The sequence below is a fragment of the Mixophyes fleayi genome, chromosome 4, assembly GCF_038048845.1.
Source record: "Mixophyes fleayi isolate aMixFle1 chromosome 4, aMixFle1.hap1, whole genome shotgun sequence".
NCBI lineage: Eukaryota > Metazoa > Chordata > Amphibia > Anura > Limnodynastidae > Mixophyes > Mixophyes fleayi.
In genome coordinates, this window is record NC_134405.1 from 81,569,619 (window position 1) to 81,591,424 (window position 21,806).

The 21,806-nt window shown below is 43.0% G+C and overlaps 1 protein-coding gene across 1 annotated transcript in view; it reads left to right on the forward strand.

The window, feature by feature from the left end:
* Window positions 1-3,674: 3,674 nt before the first annotated feature.
* IGDCC3 (immunoglobulin superfamily DCC subclass member 3) overlaps window positions 3,675-21,806 on the forward strand; it is a 75,424-nt gene continuing 57,292 nt past the window's right edge. Inside the window, exon 1 of the mRNA XM_075207629.1 lies at window positions 3,675-3,940. Within this exon, the coding sequence (XP_075063730.1) occupies window positions 3,877-3,940 (64 nt within the window). The 5' untranslated portion in view covers window positions 3,675-3,876. The remainder of the gene's footprint in view (window positions 3,941-21,806) is intronic.

Consider the following 21,806-nt stretch of genomic DNA (forward strand, 5'->3'; position numbering starts at 1 on the left):
CCTCCGCCTTTACGTCTCGAAATTCCACGATAATTGGCCTACTCTGCTCCCAATGGCAGAGTTCGCCTATAATAATGCCTGTCACTCATCTACATGTGTGTCTCCTTTCTTCTGCAACCTCGGTTTCCATCCTCAGGCTATCTCATTGGCCTCTCTGGTGCCTCCAACTTCATCTGATGTTCGCAGTAGAACCATTCGCCTGACTCGGATTTGGAGGAAGGTTCATGCTGCCCTCAAGCAAGCATCTTTTAGATCTAAATACTTTGCAGATCTGCACTGTAGACAGTGTTCTCTTAAAGTAGTTGACAGATTCTGGCTCTCTACACAAAATATTAAACTTCGACAACCCTTCAAGAAACATGGTCCCAAGTTAATTGGACCATGTCTCAATATCAAGCAAATCAACCCTGTAGCTTTCAGATTGGATCGCCCTCATTCTCTCAGAATTCTGAATACATTTCATTGTTCACTTCTCAAACCAGCTGCCTTGTCTCGCAAATTCAGGCCTCATCCAAATCAGACTTCACCCTGTCGATGGCTGTTGCCTTAGGCAGCTCATTGGTCCATGTTAGTTTTTAAGGCAGGGAGGGCCTAGCTTCCCTGATGGTTATAGCACTTGTGTGACCCACTAGCTGACTTGCTCCAAGTGCTGTGGATACTCTACTCTTTGATTCTGATTCTTATTGTGACCGTTGCCCTTATTTCTGGACCCTGCTTAAACTCTAATTGCCCTGACATCTGGCTTTGTCACTTGGATTTTCTTGCTCGTGTCCAGCCCTGACCCTTTAGCTTGTCACTGATTCTCCCGCCTGCTACAGACCTCTGACCCTGAACTGTTCTTGACCATCCACTTCTGTTTTGGCTAACCGCCTCCTATCTACCTGCCGCGGTATCTCATATAAACTTCTACTACAGTAAGAGTTAAGACCTGGGGGCATCCAAGTACCTGTGAGCGATACAAGCTCTACGGTAAAGGCGGCTGCTATAGGCAAAGACCTCTGTTCACTGGTTCTAGAAGTTTATGTCAATAGCCACTTGCCAAAACACCATGGAGGAATATTTCAACGGATTTTGTTCCAGTATCCATGTACCGTGTACATCCAGTTTTCCATGTGTTTCACGTCAAACCTGCAAAATTAATGACCAATAAAGTAGCTGCTCTGCCCATTATAGTTCAAGGTCATAAGGAATTAATTGTGGAATAGATTCTTGAGTCAAGAATTCAGGATGGAAGTTACAATATCTCCTGAAGTGGATACCTTGGATGAGAGATCCTGGGAACAAGTGGAAAATATTCATGGCCCTTAATTAATTCAGGTTTTTCATCAACAGCATCCCACCAAACTTAGAGCGCCTGTAAGTCACTTACTTAGGAGGGGGCACTGTCACAAACCGCAGCACATGTTGCTTTGACAAGTAATCAAGGGAGTAGAAAGTCTTATATGCAAGAGAACCTTATTATAGGAGGCTGTGAGATACCAGTCCTCTACCTTTGCAGCAATAGCAGATAGATTAAGGAATCATTACTGCAGATGAGCGATAATGTAACTTAAAATTTTCTTTACATTAACATTAATTAAAGTATAGACTGGGGTATTCTTGTTAATAAAATTTTCTATAAATATAACATTATAGACCAGGGGCCTTATTCATCAAGACACATATCTGATTTTGAGCATATCGGGCCTGATTCATTAAGGCAAAAAAAAGGAGTACGTTTTCTCCTGGACAAACCATGTTACAATACAAGAGATGCAAATTAGTTTATCATTTTGCACATAAGTTAAATACTGGCTGTTTTTTCTTCCAGCACACAAATACTTGATAGCTTTATTTTTACACTGAAATTTAAAGTTGATCTAGGACATGTCCTACCCCAACTATAAATCTGTCCCACATTTTAAAATTTTTCCTCCCCCTCCAATGCAACATGGTTTTGTCAAGTTTTCACTTTACTTTCCTTAATGAATCAGGCTATATATATATATATATATATATATATATATATATATATATATATATATATATTTATTAACTGGTGCTTATTCCCACAGATTGCATGTTGAACTTGTGCTTATTCCCACAGCCTACATATTGCACTTGTGCTTATTACCACAGTTTGAATATTGGAACTTGTGCTTAATGCCACATCCTGTATACTTGGACCTGTGCTGTTCACCACAACGTGCATAATAAATTTAGACCTTTTACCATAACCAGTGTTATTGGATTACATGTCTATTGTGTCTTCAGCCATTGACATCTTATTTAGGAAAAGACTATTATGACACTATGAAGGTGCCTTGGCCACACTTTCAGCTTTCTCCCGTCTTCCTCTTTCTTTTCCTGTTTTCTTTTATTGTTACCTGTTGGTCGAAATAGATAGAAAGTAAATGAAAGGTACCTTCTCCCTCAGAGGTTCTGGTTACAGCGATGAACACTATAGCTATAAACTTTTCTTAAAAAGCAGGGTGTAAACACTTACTCTTATCTTTCCACATCCCTGTAGCTGATATCAGTCCTTCTAAATTAGTATTCTTATTACTACTTCTCATCATTTCTTTTAATGTTTAGTTGGTCCCCTGTGTGAGTAACCCTTACCTAGTATGTATACATTTATTTATATGGCACCATAAATACTGCAAATTACAAGAATCAAGCTATATATGATGGGGGGAGTAGCAAGTGTAACGCTATACAAATATTAGTAAGGTTCTTGTCCTGAAAAGGTTGCAATCTAAATTTTTATTCTTTTTGGGTACTTTCATCTTTTATTTCCATCTGTCTTTTGTTATGTATCTACTGTTCTCCCCATTTTCTAGTTTGTTCTATATCCAACATGACTCACTTGAATTTTGCACTTTTACTTGCTCTCTTTAGGGCTTGTACGTTTAACGGAGCGTGTTCTCAAAGCTTTCCTGAAGCATAATATACTATGCACTTAAAGTGCGTTCCCATAGAACTCTATTATACTATACGAAGCATTAAAGCTTTAGAATGTATCAGGCAATGTTGAACTTGAACTCTTGTCAGAAAGTATGTGTGTGTACACGTCCATTTGCTTACATTATTCTTGGAGGATCCATGTGTAAGTATATTTAGTAGGCTTTGTGAACGCGCCTCTTGTCTTCTACTCCATTCACAGAGTATCTGCCATCAATCTATCTCTATATATGACCCACCCAATCCCCTGTCCTGTTTCCAGTCTCCTCTTGTCATTTCTCATCCATCTGTTATACCAGAGGAACAATCCCATTGTCTTGCATGCATAGGTTTGGAAGAAGTTACACCAGCTCTTGATGTTATTGAAAATAATATACACATACATACATATTTGTATTTAAGAAGCACAAGCGCACATGAACACAGCTCTGCATCTCAGAATTATCTGTCACATGTCTATAGAGAGGAGAGAAAAGACCTAGGTGATCTGACAAGGTTCGGGGGAAAAAAGGGGGTCTTTGGATTCTCCCCAGAAATCCACACGCATGTAGTTTCAAAAGCGTGGGGATCACTTGCTTAAAAAGTCCGCTGGCAGAAAGCACTGGCTGGCTCTTTTGTTCCCCAGAAAGGGCCTCAAGAGAACTGTGGTGAGAGGGAGGAGGTAAGGGGTGGGGGGACCAGGGAGCTGCTGGTTCAGTGCACACACACACACACACTCGCACACACTCACGCGGATGGTCTGTAGGAGGAAAGGGGATGCTGACAATTTTTTTTAATGCATTTGCTAAATGGTACAAACATGTCTCCAATTGTCCCAGTGACGAGTGACTGAGACTTACTGTCTGGCTGAATTTCTTTGTGCAGCTGCACTCTTCAGACTGCTGTTGTTTGCAGAATTTTGGCTGTATTTTTGGAACACTACAAAGTAATACTATGGCTTATGGAAGCTGCTTCTGGTCCCTCGGATTGTCATTAAGGCTGATTATGTCCATCCTGGGTAAGTAAACAATTTGCTATATGGACTTGCTGTTTAAATGTTCTGGCAACACCTTACAGTATATCCGTACCTAGAGGTGCATGGTGGGAAATGCTGCATCCAAACAAAATTAAGCACCTGAGCCCAAGAGCTTGCAATCAACATTTCTGCCGCACTTTTAACAAAGAATCTACACCAAGCCTATTTAATTGTTCTTTCAGCCTAGAAGTAGGAGGTATTGGGTGTACTGGTCACTGATGCAAAATTTACTTTAAATGTATAGTTAGCATTTATAAAGTTTCAGGGGGCAAACTCCCTAAGACCCAAGCAGACTTGTCCTGTTATTTTCACATCATTGTTTGGTATGATGTAGCTGTGTCAACTGAGTTTTATTTCACACACCCAGTGCTCTATACCTGCCTTATTTGTATCAGTCATTCTATAGAGCAACCACGGACCTCTCAATGGCACATCGCTCTGCAGCATCTTGCAGTGAAAGACTCCCTTCCTTAAAATGTCTTGGAGATCCTTGGTGTCCTGTTGCCATGACAGCCTCATCATAACATCTCTTTGTAGTGTGAATGGATGGGGCAGAGTATTGTCTCCCATCCGGGTGTGTAATACTGTCTAGCACTAGAGCACATGGCTGTGTCAACAAGTCTCCCAGCAGCAGGGAATTGTGCCAAATGGCAATAAATAATGAGAAAAGGGATGCACAGCAGACCGCGTATCATGCTTTGCCTTGATCTAATAACAACAACAATAATAATAATAATAATAATAATAAAAATAATAATGATAATGTATTAATTCACAGAATGCAGACATGTCATCAATGGATTTAGGTGAAAACACCAACAATGATGAAATATTGTTTATATTATATGTTTAGGATAATGAGCCTCCTGGGGTAAATTCCCATTGATCTGCCTGCTTGTAAATGTGCGTGGTTCTTCTTTGTACAGATAAGGATCTGGGTGCAGTGTGCTGTATGTGATGACATTTGTATATAAATACGCTGTATATACAGGGTCTTTTGTATCTGAACCATGTGAGGCGTGTTTAATCCATTCTGCTAAGAAATGCAAGCTCCTTTTGTGTGAGAGCAAAGAGTATCATAATCCTATATAATTACGATTATTACAGATATTTCACTCATTTCTGCTTTGGCAAGTCTAATTTTTTGCCAAAATTGTATTATTATTGTTACTACTAACAACAGGTGTATTAAAATTATTACTTCAAACCATATTTTGTAAAGATTACATGTTAAAATATTGGGCTGATTCTATGATTAAAAACCTTGTGTTTTTAAGAACATATAAATAAATAAATGTTACTAATTGTAATAGGTGCAATATACTTATGTTATCAGTGGGGTACAAGCTACAGACATGGTAAAAACAATGTGGGAGTTAAGAAAAATGAAATAAAATGGCATGAGTGGCTATATACACCCTTAGATGCACCAAAAAAACGGCTTCAGAGCAGGACATTAAAATTAATGCTGGACCATTTTATAGGCTGAGTTTTCAGTAACTCAATACAGATCCCTTCTCTTTGAGTTGTAATTGCTGTGAATGGTGTGTTCCTGGACAGCTAAGAATAACAAGAGTTAAAATCAGCCACAGCAGAAACCTATGTCAGATCCACCCTGTCTGCTGCCCTCAGTGGACAAGTAGGGAATTACAAGAGCACAAAAGCTTTATTCTACTCTTGTCAGCCAAGCACACCTGCTCATGGGAACACTGCATTGGATTTTTATTGTAAGGGATGAACCTCAAAATTTAGGAGTGCCGAAGGATGAAGCACTGTTTATGTCACCCACTAGTTTAGGAATCAAAGCGGTGTTTGTTAATGTTTTAGAGTGACAGTCTACAGGAATTGTGATTTTTTTGCTTAATATGCATCATAAGGATATCGTATAGAGTTATGAGTAAATGAGTAAATCCAGCTAGAATATGCAATTTTACACATCGGCAAAACCATGTTGCACTGCTGCATGGGGAGAGGGGGGTTTAAAATGTGCAGACAGATTTAGAGTTGGGAGGGGGTGCACGTCCTAGTTTAACTCTAGATCGCAGTGTGAAAATAAAGCTGTCCATATTTGTGTGATACATGCAACGTAGACAGTATTTTCCCTGCAATAAAATTGCATTTGCACCGATTACATCACAACATGGTTTGTCCAGGGGCAAACTTGCATTCTTTAGTTAGAAAGGAAGCCCCTATTTGTTAATTCTGTTATGTTAAAAGAAAAAGTGCAACATTTTAAAGAATGGAGAGCAAAGTGTAACAATATAAATGTCTGCAGCATTTGCATAGACAAAGATTACTCCCTGTGATTTCTGCTGCAAATGCAAATAATTCAAGTTAGTAGAACTATACACAAACATATCCATTTATTGAAGTATTGGGGAGATAGGGAAGATATCTGTTGTGAGCAAAAGCAGGGCAAAGTGACAATGAAGTCATAAGATCTAGAGAGCAGGACAGAGGTATTTACTGTATAGGGTGCATATGTAGTGAAATATCAAAATCGTAGCAACTGCTGGTGAGGGGGAAGTAGTGCTCATTCCTCTCTGCATCTTCTAGAAGCATAAACAAGTCATCTTTAAGTACTGCTTACCTATGTCCCATATGCCCATCCCTAATTAAAAGATCATTAACTTTGTGTGAAAGTTAAACTGTTTATTATTTCCACTCATTGTAAAACGAACTTGATTTGCTTAATTAACTTACCATTATCAAGAGCATTGTGGGTCCCTAAGCACGTACCTTTATTTTAAAAAATAAAAACAAAATAATTAAATAAGGGCATCCCCCCTATCAAATGAATATGAATAACCAGCACTAGTGTTATAGCCTGGGTTGGTTACTACTTTGGCAAAAAGGGTAAACAGCATTAGGCTTTGCCTGGCCGGGCTGGTCACACTATAACACGGACACCCGCGTGGATTCCACCTGCTATAATGTGAACCAGCCCCAGCCTAGTCAGTATGGCAGTCAAGATATCTTTCTTTCTGAAAGCTCTGTTTCTTAAAAATACACCATTAACATCAAGCCATCTTGCGAGTACCATTATATAATTTTTATTGTCCCTAGCAAATTGCCTTCTAAGCAGTAGTTTCACAAAACTCTTCTAAGATGCATCCTCATCACCGTGGTTTACAGTGGCCGATCCTAAATGGAAAGCTATTGGTAGCCTTATGGAAAGGTTGGTCTCTGTGACTGCAGGAACCACTTTTTTGGCCTTGCTGATCTCGGAGCCCAAGAACTCAAGTGGTTGTGTATATAGCGGAGTATAGACTTTTTTTTTAGCTTTTAATCTGCTGGCTAAAACTTGGCAGCTGCTGTGTATTCTGACCATTACACATAATTTTGTTTTCCCTAAGCATGGCCAGGTAAGAACGTAATGTAAGGCAGCGCCATCCTTGACGTGGCATAGAGTAGATTCTCACCTCACCACCTCCCCCTCACTCACACCACTTCATCTCCTGCTGCTACTCCTCTCACACTCACCAATTGTGTACCTGCGGTGAGCGGCTGGGGCTGGTGACTATTGAAACAATATACAAAGGTGGGGTCTGCGCTCCTAGACCTGTAGGTAAGCAGCCAATTGGGATGTGGATGGGGCTAGTCCTAATCCCCAGAATTTTCTAATAGTTATGGATAGATACCCAGGCGCTGGTGTGATATAGGGATACAACATTCAAAGGTAAATGGCTAACAGTTAATATAATAATACAATAGCAGTGTGAATTAATGTGCCGGCAAACTTAATTGTATTGACAATAATTAGTACACCAAAATACATATATGCAGATGTGAAAACATAGACATGGATTGGAGTCCACTAGCATACAGATAATGCAAAAATACCACAAAGGCTCAATGGTAGCTAGCCCCAAAAGAGTTCCATAAAGAAGGAGCAACTAAATCTTTTGTAGGTGGCTTGATAATCCAAAATATATTGATGAAAAAGGTGCTATGCACCAGAAGCAGAAAAGTCTTGAGATTGTTAATATCGAAAAAGAACAGAAACCACATGTGCAAAGCACTAAGTGTGATCATAAATGAGTTCATACACCTAGTGTAAATAGGTACCAGCCGAACAGCCACTGACCTATATCCAGAAGGAATCTCTGGTACGATCCTGGTCCTCTGTTTTGGTTTCCACGTGTGGCTGGGCGTCCTTCCCGGGTCTTGCTGCAGTGTGGTGAGGAGTTTCCAGGCAGCCGCCCCTCCCCTCTGTACAGCTGGATGGTCGCGTCCCTGGCAGATGCAGCGCGTATTGCGCATGCGCAGAGGCGCGTTATCGCTGTTTGGATGTTTGAATGAAAAAATGAGTTAAAAAAGATCTGTGCTCATGAGCTTAGAAGTGTACAATGTAGCAATCCGGGGCTGGTGACTAGATTGGGGAGGGAGGGAGAGTACAAGTGCCGGATGACAGAAGGGGGCAAACACCCTGTCACATAGGAATGTCGTGTTGTATTGTTATACAATAGGTGACAATATTGGAACTGTTATATTTTATAGCTAAAGATAGAGTGGGGTCCCTACCCTTGAGCACTTGCTCTTGTAAAAAGTACCAAGTTTTCATTGGCAGTCTCTGTTAGATCTCTCCTGCTCTGGAGAGTCCTTTGCATTAACCAAGGTGATCAGCAGGGGTCTGGGATATATGTCAGTTAGACAGAGGGACCCTCACGGAAGTATTCTTATAGGGAAGGAAGGGGGTTGCATAAATTCAATCATAAAATGGCAAACCCTTCAAATATTAGTAGTTAATAACTTGACATACATTTTTCATTGGAAATTCATATCCCAAATGACACGAGCCGCGGCGGTACTCACAGCCGCCGCGGCTCGCTTCCCATGCGCCCTGGCGTCACGGTCGTCATGGTGAGGCAACGGTCGGACGCCCCGCAGTGTATCGCCGCGTCCCGGCAACAGGGGACAGCCGGGCGCGTGCGCAGAAATACTTAATAGCCTGGTGGCTATCTGGCCTTAATTTATTAATTAGCCAGCCCCTGGGTCTGCTTGCAGAGCTAGGCTCTGATTTGTCCACCTGTATATTTAAGGCAGTGAGTTCTGCAAACTCACTGCCGGTTATAGTTCTGTATCCAGTCTGCTAAGCCTGCTCTCTGCCTTGTTACTGTCTATTAGACTTGCTGTTGTTTTCCCGTGTATGACCCTTGGCTTGTATTTGGACTTTGCTTGTGAACCTCATGACCCTGACCTCTGGCTTGAATACCGACCTCCCTGCCTGCTCGTGACCCTTGACCTCAGCTTGTTTATTGGTACCGTTGTCTGCTGCCGGCCCCTGACCTCTGCTTGGATTCCACTCCGCTTGCCTGGGTTCTCCCCAGCCGGTACACACTTCACGACCCTCTGTCAGTCCGCAGCCCAGTCTGTCCCCACCATCAGGGGCTCCAGTGAACACTTGACTGGCAGAGTAGACTCCGGGTTGTGTTGTGCCGGCTGGATGGGTTCCTAACATTATAAGCGGCCAAAAAACAGACGTTCCGGAGACGAAGTTTGAGATGGATGGAAGCGGAACTTCACTGTCTCTGGCGCAAGCCCTAGCGGGCCATGTGGAGTCCCTGTACCAAATGATCCAGGGATTGTCTGAGCGTTTGTCCGTTCAAGAAGAAGCTGCAAAACCCTCACAATCCACTCCAGATTCCACCTGTGAACCTAAAATGAACTTGCCGGATCGGTTCTCCGGAAATAGATCCCTGTTCCGGAATTTCAGGGAGAGCTGCAAGCTCTATTTTCGGTTGAGACCCTGCTCCTCCAGTTCAGAGCAGCAAAGAGTCGGGATTATCATTTCCTTCCTACAGGGTGACCCCCAGTCCTGGGCCTTTTCCTTGCCGCAGACCAGTCCTGCCATGCAGTCAGTAGACACTTTCTTCGAGGCATTAGGTCTACTATATGATGACCCGGATCGAATGGCCTCCGCTGAAGCTCATCTACGGGCCTTGAAACAAGGCTGGCGGTCGGCAGAGGAATACTGCGCTGAATTCCGTAGATGGTCGCCTGACAGTGGATGGAATGACCCTGCCTTACGCAGTCAGTTTCGTCTAGGCCTGTCGGAACAGATTAAAGACTCTTTGGTGCAATACCCGACTCCTACCTCATTGGAGAATCTGATGCACCTCGCCATTAAAATCGACAGAAGAATTAAGGAACGAAAGTCTGAGAAGGAGGCATCTTCTCTTCCATCTGCCTTGATTCCTGTTACCACGGATGGTGAGGAGCCTATGCAATTAGGAGCGTATCGTCTCTCCCCTGAGGAAAGAGACAGGAGACGATCACAAGGCCTATGTCTCTATTGTGGCACTAAGGGCCATTTCTCCTGTTCCTGTCCTAATAAGCCAGGAAAAGAGCATGCCTAGGGAATGAGGGGAGAGTTCACCTAGGTCTGCAAATTGTTTCCCCAAAAAATGCTGTATTAATTCTTGCACGGCTCACGTCCAGTTCTGGATCTGTGGACCTGTCGGCCTTCATTGACAGCGGAGCTGCGGGCAACTTCCTCGACATCGGGTTTGCCCGCTCTGCTGGAATTCCAATGGTAAAGCTCAAGTCTGCCATTACTGTATGTGGCCTAGATGGGAGTCCTTTGCCTGGTGGCAAGATTACCTGGGAGACCCCACTGTTACAGTTGAACATTGGAGCTCTCCATTCTGAGTCTATTACATTCTTCCTTATCGAATGTCCATCAGTTCCTTTGATTCTGGGCCATCCTTGGCTTTCCTGTCACAAGCCTGTTGTGGATTGGGAGAAAGGAGAGATTGTTCAGTGGAGCTCGTCTTGTTTACAGTCTTGCTTGACACTGCCTCTGCGGATGATCCAGTCTATTCCGGAGCAAGTTCCTTCACCATACCACGAGTTCTGGGATTTGTTTTCCAAGAATCCTGCGGATACATTACCACCTCACCGTGACTTCAACTGCGCCATCAAGCTCATACCTGGTTCCAAGTTACCCAAGGGACGTTTATATTCTCTCTCGGGTCCCGAGACCAAGTCCATGCAGGATTATATTGAGAAGAATTTGGAAAAGGGCTTCATCAGACCATCCAAATCTCCAGTAGGAGCTGGATGTTTTTTTGTGTCTAAAAATGACAGGGGATTAAAACCCTGTATTGACTACAGAGGATTGAACCTCATCACGGTCAAAAACACCTATCCACTCCCTCTCATCTCCGTTTTGTTCGATCAGTTAAGAGGTGCAACCATCTTCACCAAAATCGATCTTCGGGGTGCATATAACCTCATACGGATCAGAGAAGGAGATGAGTGGAAGACGGCATTCAATACGCTTTCTGGCCACTACGAATATCTGGTCATGCCATTTGGCCTCAGTAATGCATCTGCTGTGTTTCAAGATCTGATTAATGAAGTGCTACGGGAGTTCCTTGATTGTTTCGTGGTTGTCTATTTAGACGATATTCTCATCTATTCCAAGTCATTAACTGTACATCGGGGTCACGTCAAACAGGTCCTACAGAAATTGCGAGAACACCACCTTTACGCCAAATTAGAAAAGTGTGAGTTTGAGGTGCAGAAGGTATCCTTCCTAGGTTATGTAATTTCTTCGGAAGGGTTCTCCATGGATCCAACCAAGGTCCAAGCTATCCTGGATTGGGTGCGACCAAATAATCTCAAAGCGGTGCAGAGGTTCCTGGGCTTCGCCAATTATTATAGAAGATTAATTCGTGGCTTTGCTGATATTGTGGCTCCTATTGTCACCCTGACCCGCAAAGGAATGGATTCCGCTAATTGGTCGGCTCAAGCAATAGCTGCATTTGAAAGCTTGAAAAAGGCCTTTGTATCCGCTCAGGTCCTTAGACACCCAGATCCTAAAAAACCATTTGTCCTTGAGGTCGACACCTCTGATGTCGGTGCTGGTGCTATTTTGTCTCAGAAGGACTCTCATACTCACCGTCTGCACCCATGTGCTTACTTTTCTCGCAAGTTCTCTTCGACAGAAGCCAACTATGATGTGGCTAACAGAGAACTATTGGCAATTAAGTGGGCCTTTGAGGAGTGGCGTCATTGGCTGGAGGGTGCTACTCATCAGATTTCTGTTATTACGGATCATAAAAACCTACAATATATTCAGTCGGCCAAACGTCTGAACCCCAGACAGGCCCGTTGGTCGCTGTTCTTTACTCGATTCGATTTTGTGATCACCTACCGACCAGGTTCTAAGAATGTCCGAGCAGATGCTCTGTCCAGAAGCTTCTTGGCAAATCATGTTCCAATTACGAACCCAGAACCTATCATTTCCTCTTCCATAATCCACGCTGGGCTGACCCAAGACCTGAGCATTACACTCCAAAGGTTTCAAAGGATAGCCCCTGATAATACACTGGAGGGACGTTTATTTGTGCCGCTTCATTTAATGAAGGCGGTTCTTGCAGAAGCTCACAATAGTAAGACTGCCGGACATCCCGGAATCCGGAAAACGTTGGAAGTCTTATCCCGTACTGTATGGTGGCCATCGTTACCTACGGATGTCAGGAGTTATGTTCTCTCTTGCTTGGGTTGTGCCAGGAATAAAATTCCCAGGAATCGTCCGGTAGGTCAGTTGATTCCATTGCCCGTTCCTGCAAAACCCTGGACTCATTTGTCCATCGACTTTATAGTCGATCTGCCACTCTCTGCAGGACACAACACCATATAGGTTGTAGTAGATCGATTTAGCAAGATGTCTCACTTCATACCATTAACCAGGCTCCCTAGTGCTCAAAATCTGGCTCTCCTGTTCATCCAGCACATATTCCGCCTCCATGGTCTTCCGGTTGACATTGTTTCGGACCGTGGGTCCCAGTTCATAGCGCAATTCTGGAAGTCCTTCTGTTCCCTTCTTGGCATCAAGGTCAGTCTTTCATCCGCATACCACCCTCAGTCTAATGGGCAAACTGAAAGGGTTAACCAGTCCTTAGAGCAGTTCCTGCATTGTTACACTTCGGAGTTTCATGACAACTGGTCCTCCTTGTTACCCTGGGCGGAGTTTGCCTATAATAATTCGTGTCATGCATTCACTCAAATTTCTTCATTTTACTGCAATTTTGGTTATCATCCCAGATCCAATTCCCTGTGCTCTCTCAAGTCCGCTGGTATTCCGGAAATTCGTTCCACAGCCAGGGATCTCAAGGTCACCTGGAGGAAGGTACAGTCATCATTGAAACAAGCCTCATTTTTTGCAAAAATTTTTTCGGACCGTCACCGTACCACCTGCTCCCTCAAAGTGGCCCAGAAAGTATGGCTGTCCACACGCAATATTAGGCTCCGACAGCCTTGCAGGAAACTGGGGCCTAAATTCATCGGCCCTTTCCCCATTATCAAGCAGATCAATGCTGTAGCTTTCAGATTGAAAATTCCTGCTTCGTTGAGGATCCCCAACACGTTCCATTGCTCCCTCCTTAAGCCTGTGTTATACTCTAATCTATCCCAATCGTTAAGTTCGCCTGTGCGGAATAGGAACAAACCACAGAGTTATACCATCCAGAAGATTCTCGACTCTAAAAGAGTGCAGGGGCAGGTGCACTTCCTAGTACAGTGGAAAAATCGTGGACTAGAAGAGCGGTCCTGGGTCCCGCGAAGACGATTGTACGCTCCAAGACAGTTGAAGGAATTTTTTCGGAGATTTCCTAAGAAACCTGGGTGTCGGGGTTCCTTAACCCCTCCTCAAGGGGGGGGGGACTGTCACGAGCCGCGGCGGTACTCACAGCCGCCGCGGCTCGCTTCCCATGCGCCCTGGCATCCCGGCCGTCACCATGACGACCGGGACGTCACTTCCTCCCAACTCGCGACCCCGTTGCCGAGGCAACGGTCGGAAACCCCGCAGTGTAGCGCTGCGTCCCGGCAACAGGGGACAGCCGGGCGCGTGCGCAGAAATACTTAATAGCCTGGTGGCTATCTGGCCTTAATTTATTAATTAGCCAGCCCCTGGGTCTGCTTGCAGAGCTAGGCTCTGATTGGTCCACCTGTATATTTAAGGCAGTGAGTTCTGCAAACTCACTGCCGGTTATAGTTCTGTATCCAGTCTGCTAAGCCTGCTCTCTGCCTTGTTCCTGTCTATTAGACTTGCTGTTGTTTTCCCGTGTATGACCCTTGGCTTGGATTTGGACTTTGCTTGTGAACCTCGTGACCCTGACCTCTGGCTTGAATACCGACCTCCCTGCCTGCTCGTGACCCCTGACCTCAGCTTGTTTATTGGTACCGTTGTCTGCTGCCGGCCCCTGACCTCTGCTTGGATTCCACTCCGCTTGCCTGGGTTCTCCCCAGCCGGTACACACTTCACGACCCTCTGTCAGTCTGCAGCCCAGTCTGTCCCCACCATCAGGGGCTCCAGTGAACACCTGACTGGCAGAGTAGACTCCGGGTTGTGTTGTGCCGGCTGGAGGGGTTCCTAACACCAAATGAGTTTATATGGCATTTATTGTTATTAACTTTTCTCCTGCCTTTGTGCACAAAAATAAGTTTTCAGTAAAGTTTTACCTAAATAGTCTACTTGTGGCCTGTGAGCTCAGCTGGTCCCTAATATGTATTAATGCAACTAAATCTTTTACACCTCTCTTCTTTATTCACCTACAATAGAACTTGGCTTGCAGCCAGGACTACTGTTAATTTTGTACAATTGTTGGAACAATGTTGGAGTTTTCTGCAAAACAGTTAACCCTTAATGCTGCACATGAGCTAATTATATATTGTGTTTGTAAAAACCTTCATCCTATTTTTAATGCACTAACAGCAGATAGGTGTGAACAAGCCCTTGAAATATAAAGAAGATGAAATAATGTTTTAAAGATCATGTGATTATTAATTGGAAGATGAGTGCCCATCTCCATTAATGGTTCTGTTTCTTTTTAATCAAATTCCACTTTTGTTTTGCTATTTTATGGTCATATAACTTGGTGTAGTATTTCATTTTATCACTATAATATGGAAATAAAATTTAATAGTACATAAATAAATGTTATTGAAGACGATTAAAATATTACATGAGGCTTTTAATTACAATAAAAACAAACAGAAAACTGTATTGGAAAGGACATATGCTGCAATGTGTGTACAAACCCACACATATTAATAAGCCATTAGTACATTTTAATAATAATATGTAGTAGTTCCAAATTCTAGAACCTTACCCATCAGTGTTAAACTGAGCCATGAAGAGCCAACCAGGAGAATGCAATTGTAGGGGTCGATTAATGGGCATTGGCAGCTGCCAGAAGGGGTGTGGTCATACACCAGAGAGGTGTGGGCAGCCACTAGAGGGGTTGGAAAGAAAGAAGGACAGCCCTGGTCACCTCACCTAAATGATTCTTCTTTACTTCTGGCACAGTGTCAGAAGGAATAAAGAATCAATGGGGCAGTGATTTTTCTTTCTTTCAAGCATATCATACAGGATACATGGCAAGGTGGTGCAGGGGTGAGGCCCTCAGGCAGTGGAGCCCATCTGTGATTTTCCTGGTACTCCAGAGGGCCAGTATAACCCTGTCATCTATCATAGCATAGTGCCTCTGTTTAATGGTTCTGGTTCCATGCAAACATCAGAGACAATATATTATTATGTAAACAGTGATTAGTAATGGATGTGAGAGGTGATTACAGAGAGGAGGCAAAGTACAGGCCAGAGGCAGATCTAAGAAGGCGAATGGAGAGTATCTTATGACAATCTCAGAGATGTAAGAAAGGAATGAGTTGGTTAGGACTTTAAAGGTGAGTGTGAGTAGCATGAATTGGATTCTGGAAGTAATGGGGAGCTAGTGTAGGGATTTATAGAGCGTTGAGAGAAGAAGATGTCTTGCTGCGTCATTTAGGATATATTGTAGAAGGGAAAGATGTGTGACGGAAGGGCCAGATAACAGAAGGTTGCAGTAGTTAAGGCCGGAAGTAATGAGAGTATGGATAATAGTAAGAAATGGCGTATGCTGTTGATTTGGAGAAGGAGGCGACATAACAGCGCAAGTGATTGGACGTGTAGGATAAAGATGAGGGAAAAATTAAGATGAAACCAAGCAGTGTAAATGGGAAACTGGGGAGAATGTCATGTTATCATCTGTGAGGGAGACTAGAGTGGAAGTAGTGACACTAGGGGGTAAATGTATGAACCTCCGATTTCTGCAGGTCGCCGGAAATCGGCGACTTTGCAGTGAAAATTTAAAGCGGCAATGGCTTTTAAAGGCAATCTTGCCTTTACAAGCCATCGCCGTTTAAATTTTACCTGCAAAGTCGCCGATTTCCGGCGACCTGCAGAAATCGGAGGTTCATACATTTACCCCTAGAAGATGGATTGTGATGTGCTTAGTTTCGGACTTTAGGAAATGTTTGGACGCCCAAGTGGATATGGCAGAAAAGGCAGTTCACCAGATAAAAGAGAAGAAGAGATGTCAGAAGAAGAAATGTCAGGGGAAGAGAGGTAGCTTTGGGGGTCAGCCTCATAGATGTGGTAGTGTTGGTGAAAGGAGCATATTTGCTTCACTGAGAGAAGAGGAATAAAGTGAGATAAGCAGGGATCGGGAACGGAGCCTTGCGGTACAGCAACAGATAGATGGAATGCAAGGGGTGGAAGTACAAGGAGAAGAGTCACTGAAGGAGCATTTAGAGAGATAGGAGGTGATCCAAGGGAGAATAGTGCTGCGAAGGCAAAGGAAGTGAAGGTCTAGGAGTAGTGGGTGGTTGACTGTACCGTAAGCAGTAGAAAGATCAAGAAGGATATGTAGAAACCTTTATGAGCGGATTGTTAATCACATTTGGGAGGGTGGTCTCTCTAGAGTGCAGACAGCGGAAGCTGTATTGTAGCTGGTCGAGAAGGTGGTGAGTGGAGAGAAAGTGTTGCACAGTTGTATATAAGCTGATAAAGTAGTTTGGAAGCAAAGGAGAGTAGAGAAATGGGATGGATAGAGCGTCAAGAGATGGACAGAAGTATAGGATACTTATGTCATGGGCCCATAATATAAGTATAATTCTTCACGCACTACAGTAGAGAAATAGAGAGCTTCCTACACTACAGTAGAGAAATAGAGAGCTTCCTGCACTACAGTAGAGAAATAGAGAGCTTCCTGCACTACAGTAGAGACATAAAGAGCTTCCTGCACTACAGTAGAGAAATAGAGAGCTTTCTGCACTACAGTAGAGAAATAGAGAGCTTCCGGCACTACAGTAGAGAAATAGAGAGCTTCCTGCACTACAGTAGAGACATAAAGAGCTTCCTGCACTACAGTAGAGAAATAGAGAGCTTCCGGCACTACAGTAGAGAAATAGAGAGCTTCCGGCACTACAGTAGAGAAATAAAGAGCTTCCTGCACTACAGTAGAGAAATAGAGAGCTTCCTGCACTACAGTAGAGAAATAGAGAGCTTCCTGCACTACAGTAGAGAAATAGAGAACTTCCTGCACTACAGTAGAGAAATAGAGAGCTTCCTGCACTACAGTAGAGAAATAGAGAGCTTCCTGCACTACAGTAGAGAAATAGAGAGCTTTCTGCACTACAGTAGAGAAATAGAGAGCTTCCGGCACTACAGTAGAGAAATAGAGAGCTTCCTGCACTACAGTAGAGACATAAAGAGCTTCCTGCACTACAGTAGAGAAATAGAGAGCTTCCGGCACTACAGTAGAGAAATAGAGAGCTTCCGGCACTACAGTAGAGAAATAAAGAGCTTCCTGCACTACAGTAGAGAAATAGAGAGCTTCCTGCACTACAGTAGAGAAATAGAGAGCTTCCTGCACTACAGTAGAGAAATAGAGAACTTCCTGCACTACAGTAGAGAAATAGAGAGCTTCCTGCACTACAGTAGAGAAATAGAGAGCTTCCTGCACTACAGTAGAGAAATAGCGGCCTTCCTGTCCTACAGTAGAGAAATAGAGAGCTTCCTGCACTACAGTAGAGAAAGAGAGAGCTTCCTGCACTACAGTAGAGAAAGAGAGAGCTTCCTGCATTAGTAGATAAAGAAGCTTCCTCCCTGAATAATAGCAGAGAAGAGGCTCCCTGAACTACAGTAGTGAAATAGAAATCGCCATGCACTACAGTAGAGAAAGTGTAAACTCTCACCTTATACAGTGCACACGCATGAGAGAAATAGTTCTATTTGCTTTGATTATTATTATTATTATTATCATATTTAACATCTTGTCTATTTTCATACTATAGTCTTATATTAAGCAGTACAGACTGCTTAAGGCTTTTTAGGGCAACTCACACTGTGGCAATTATGCCTGTGTAGAGAAAGCTCAATAAGTTTATGAGAAATATGCACCTGCAGGCACTGCAAACAGCTGTGACAGAAGAGTCAATGGCCCATAGTAAGTGTTCATCTGATTTGTATTAATCTATTCACTACTAGTGTAAAATCAGAGTCAGATAAGTAGAATAGGGAGCATTTTTTCCCATGTGGGCCCCCTGTAACCCCCTATCCCCCTATCCTATAACAGATAAGTGACTGCTCTGCTGGGACTTAACTTCCTGTTATTTTCGCTATATTCTGGCAATAGCTGGCTTTGTCCTTTAAATATGAAGAACAGGAAATCTTCCTAGAAAGGACCTTGAGCACAGGCAATCCCTCCTCATGTTCATTAATGAGTAGTACAAACAAATGGTTTGTTGTACTTGGTCACCCAGTACACTGAACAATTTATATAGGAGCGAGACAGCTGATATTGTAGGTTTGTGTCCGCATTTATTTCACTATGTCTAGGTTTCCAAGTGGTGGAGTATCAGTGAAATGTTTAGGAAGATGTATCTGTTGTAATTGACCCTATACCTGTATGCACTCTATAATGAGAAAATGTATAGAGAGATTAGTGCATATAATGATAGAGCGGTATAATGTGTGACATCACTTATTGCTGCTATGAATACATTTCTTGACACATTTATTCATCCACAAGAACCTGGAGACATAGGGGTCTATTTAACAAGCGGAGAAAAGTCTTGTGTGAAAAAATCCCAAACAAGCACTGCATCAATGGGGGCGGGGCCAAGAAGATGCGAATTGTGAAGCCCCACCCCCTCCGCCCGTACATTCTGGCTTTAATTTTATTGAAGTGGGCAGATGGTCCAGATGCGGGAGAATTGCCAGCTCTCCCGGGAGTCCGTGAGACCTACCCAAAATTCGGGAGTCTCACGGACATTCCGGGAGAGTTGGCATGTATGGTTAACACCAGAGAAATCAGATATTTATCCATCCTTAACCCCATCAATGGAGCTTACCGCTGTCCCAATAGACGTCTAGAGAGACAACAGCACTAGTCAATATAGTAAGCAAAGTAACGTCATCTGTCTTTTACAATGGGATCCAGCTGAAGCATCTCCCTCACCTGTGAAAGTGCTATGTGCATGCGCATATCACATCCTCCATTTTCCAGCAGCATTAGGCTGCCGGTGAATAGCAAAAAATCTTCATGGAGGAGGGGGGTCTTTGCCAGGGCGCCCAGAGCAGCCCTACCATGGTAAGTTACAATGGTATTTCATTATGGAGTGCGATTTGATGAATATTGTTAGTGCACTGTATTAGTAAATAGACCCCAAAGTGAGGGACAGGTGTATTGTCTGACCAGTATGTGACAATACCACTCTGGGATTCAAAGAGACTCAGAGCTCACTCTACTAAGTTCCATCTACCTCGGGTTTCAGCTACTGCAGGGTAGATTTGCAGAACTACACAGTGCTCTTTATAACTATTATAGAGTTGATACTGCTTCTATTGCCCAAGGTAATTTAGCATGGAAATTACAGGCCACTTGTTAAATAAGGTGTGATTCCATTCTGCCCTTACGTGAGATCACTTTGGTAGTTACCATCAGTGACAACATCTCTAATCGTAAAGTAATTTCTATGTGTAATTTGTAAGTATCAGAGTTTACTGATCTCTATTTTTCTTGCTGACAGGCAAAAAGATGACTAACATAACTACTGATGGGTGACAACCCTGGTCACAATAAAACTCCATACCTGCCTACTGACTCTTTTTTACAATGTGAGAATATTATAACCTGCATTTCTCAATTATTTTCCATTTACAATAACCTGGATTTAATTAGTTAACTGATGTTATACTTGCCTCAAACTCTACTTCATTAATTTAGCCCAGGTTATGGCAAGTGGAAAATAAGTGTGAAGTAAGTAGAAGTAAGATTGAATACATAATAGCCACTACTACAGCTGTACATTTCTATGTAAAATAACCTCTCAATAAACAAGTGAAATATCTAATATATATATAAGCCTAGCGGCGTGTGTTAGTGTGTGTGTGTGTGTGTGTGTGTGTGTGGAAAAAACTGTTTTCTCAGAAAGGGCTCATCCAATTGACCTGAAATTTGGTATACTGACATTATTTGACAAAAAAATTATAATAGTGAAGTAAGTTAACATCCATCATCCCCCCTTCCCCCCGTGGGAGGGGTAGTAAAGGCTAAATTTGCGAGTTGAGGGCTCAAACTCTTGACCGTGTGGGTATTTATTTACCAGAGCCTGTGTTTGGTCATGGACAATTGTATGTCGAATTTTCACGAGTACGGAGAAGCAGTGATGTGAAAGTGCAGGTTATGAATACTGCCCTTCAAGGAAGACTGATTGAGCACAGCGATAAGGTGTTTAGCAGAAACGTTGTGTATCGAGAGGTTTTAGAACAGTAAGACGATGGAGATTAAGGATGTGGCGATGAAGATGAAGGATGAGGTGATGGAGAAGAATGATGAGGTGGTGGACAAAACCACGTTAAAAAAGGGCGCTTACGTGGGGGGAAGTAACGCTCTTCCCCTGAGGAGGCCTGGCCTAGCCCCAAATGCATGACAAGAACCTTTTTAACACCTTAAGTAGCTTGATTTGACTAGAATGCATGAGTATCATGCACGGGTTAACTTGTGTATACATATATATGTAAAGAATGTTGTACATGTATCCTTATATTTGGTGAGGAGTGATATCACTAATGTAAAATGAAACCTTATATATCACTTGTGTCACATGATGTTTTGTTATGGCTGTAAAACTTTTAATATCCTTTTATTTTACAACATGGGGTACATTAATATTATAATTAATGAGTCCTAATATCAGGTTTAATTATTATAAGCTTATATAGCATTTTAAATGATGCTCAACACATGTTTGATATACCTGCACACAACTTTTCACTCACTCACCATACAGCTCTCACTCACCATAAAGGTCATCTGTCACTCACTGCACCGCTGTTCACCCACTCACTGCACCACTGTTCTCGCACTCACTGCACCACTGTGCCCTCACTCACTGCACCGCTGTTCTCTCACTCACTGCACCGGTGTTCTCTCACTCACTGTACAGCTCTTCTCTCACTCACCATAAAGGCTATCTGTCACTCACTGCACAGCTGTTCACTCCCTCACTACACCGCTGTTCTCTCTCACCATACAGCTTTTCACTCACTCACCATACAGCTCTTCTCTCACTCACCATAAAGGTCCTCTATCACTCGCTGCACAGCTGTTCTCTCATACACTCACCGTACAGCTATTCACTCACTATAAAGATGTATTCTTACTCGCCATACAGCTTTTCATTTAAGGACTGTACAGCTGTTCTCTTACTCACTGTACAGCTGTTCTCTTACTCACTGTACAGCTGTTCTCTCGCTCACTGTACAGTTGTTCTCTCACTTACAATACAGCCCTTCTCTCCTTAATTGTATTCTCACTCACTGCCCAGCATTTATCTAACTGTACAGCTTCTGTTACTGAATGCTGCACACAGCCACTGAACTAGAACAGCGCAAATAGAGGAGATGTTGTAAAAGCGGCTGTCAGCACAGCTCACAGTGGCAGTATACAATAGTATAGAGTATAATACACTGCAGTGCAGGCTTAGGGGACCTGTGGAATGTTCATGTTTTGTG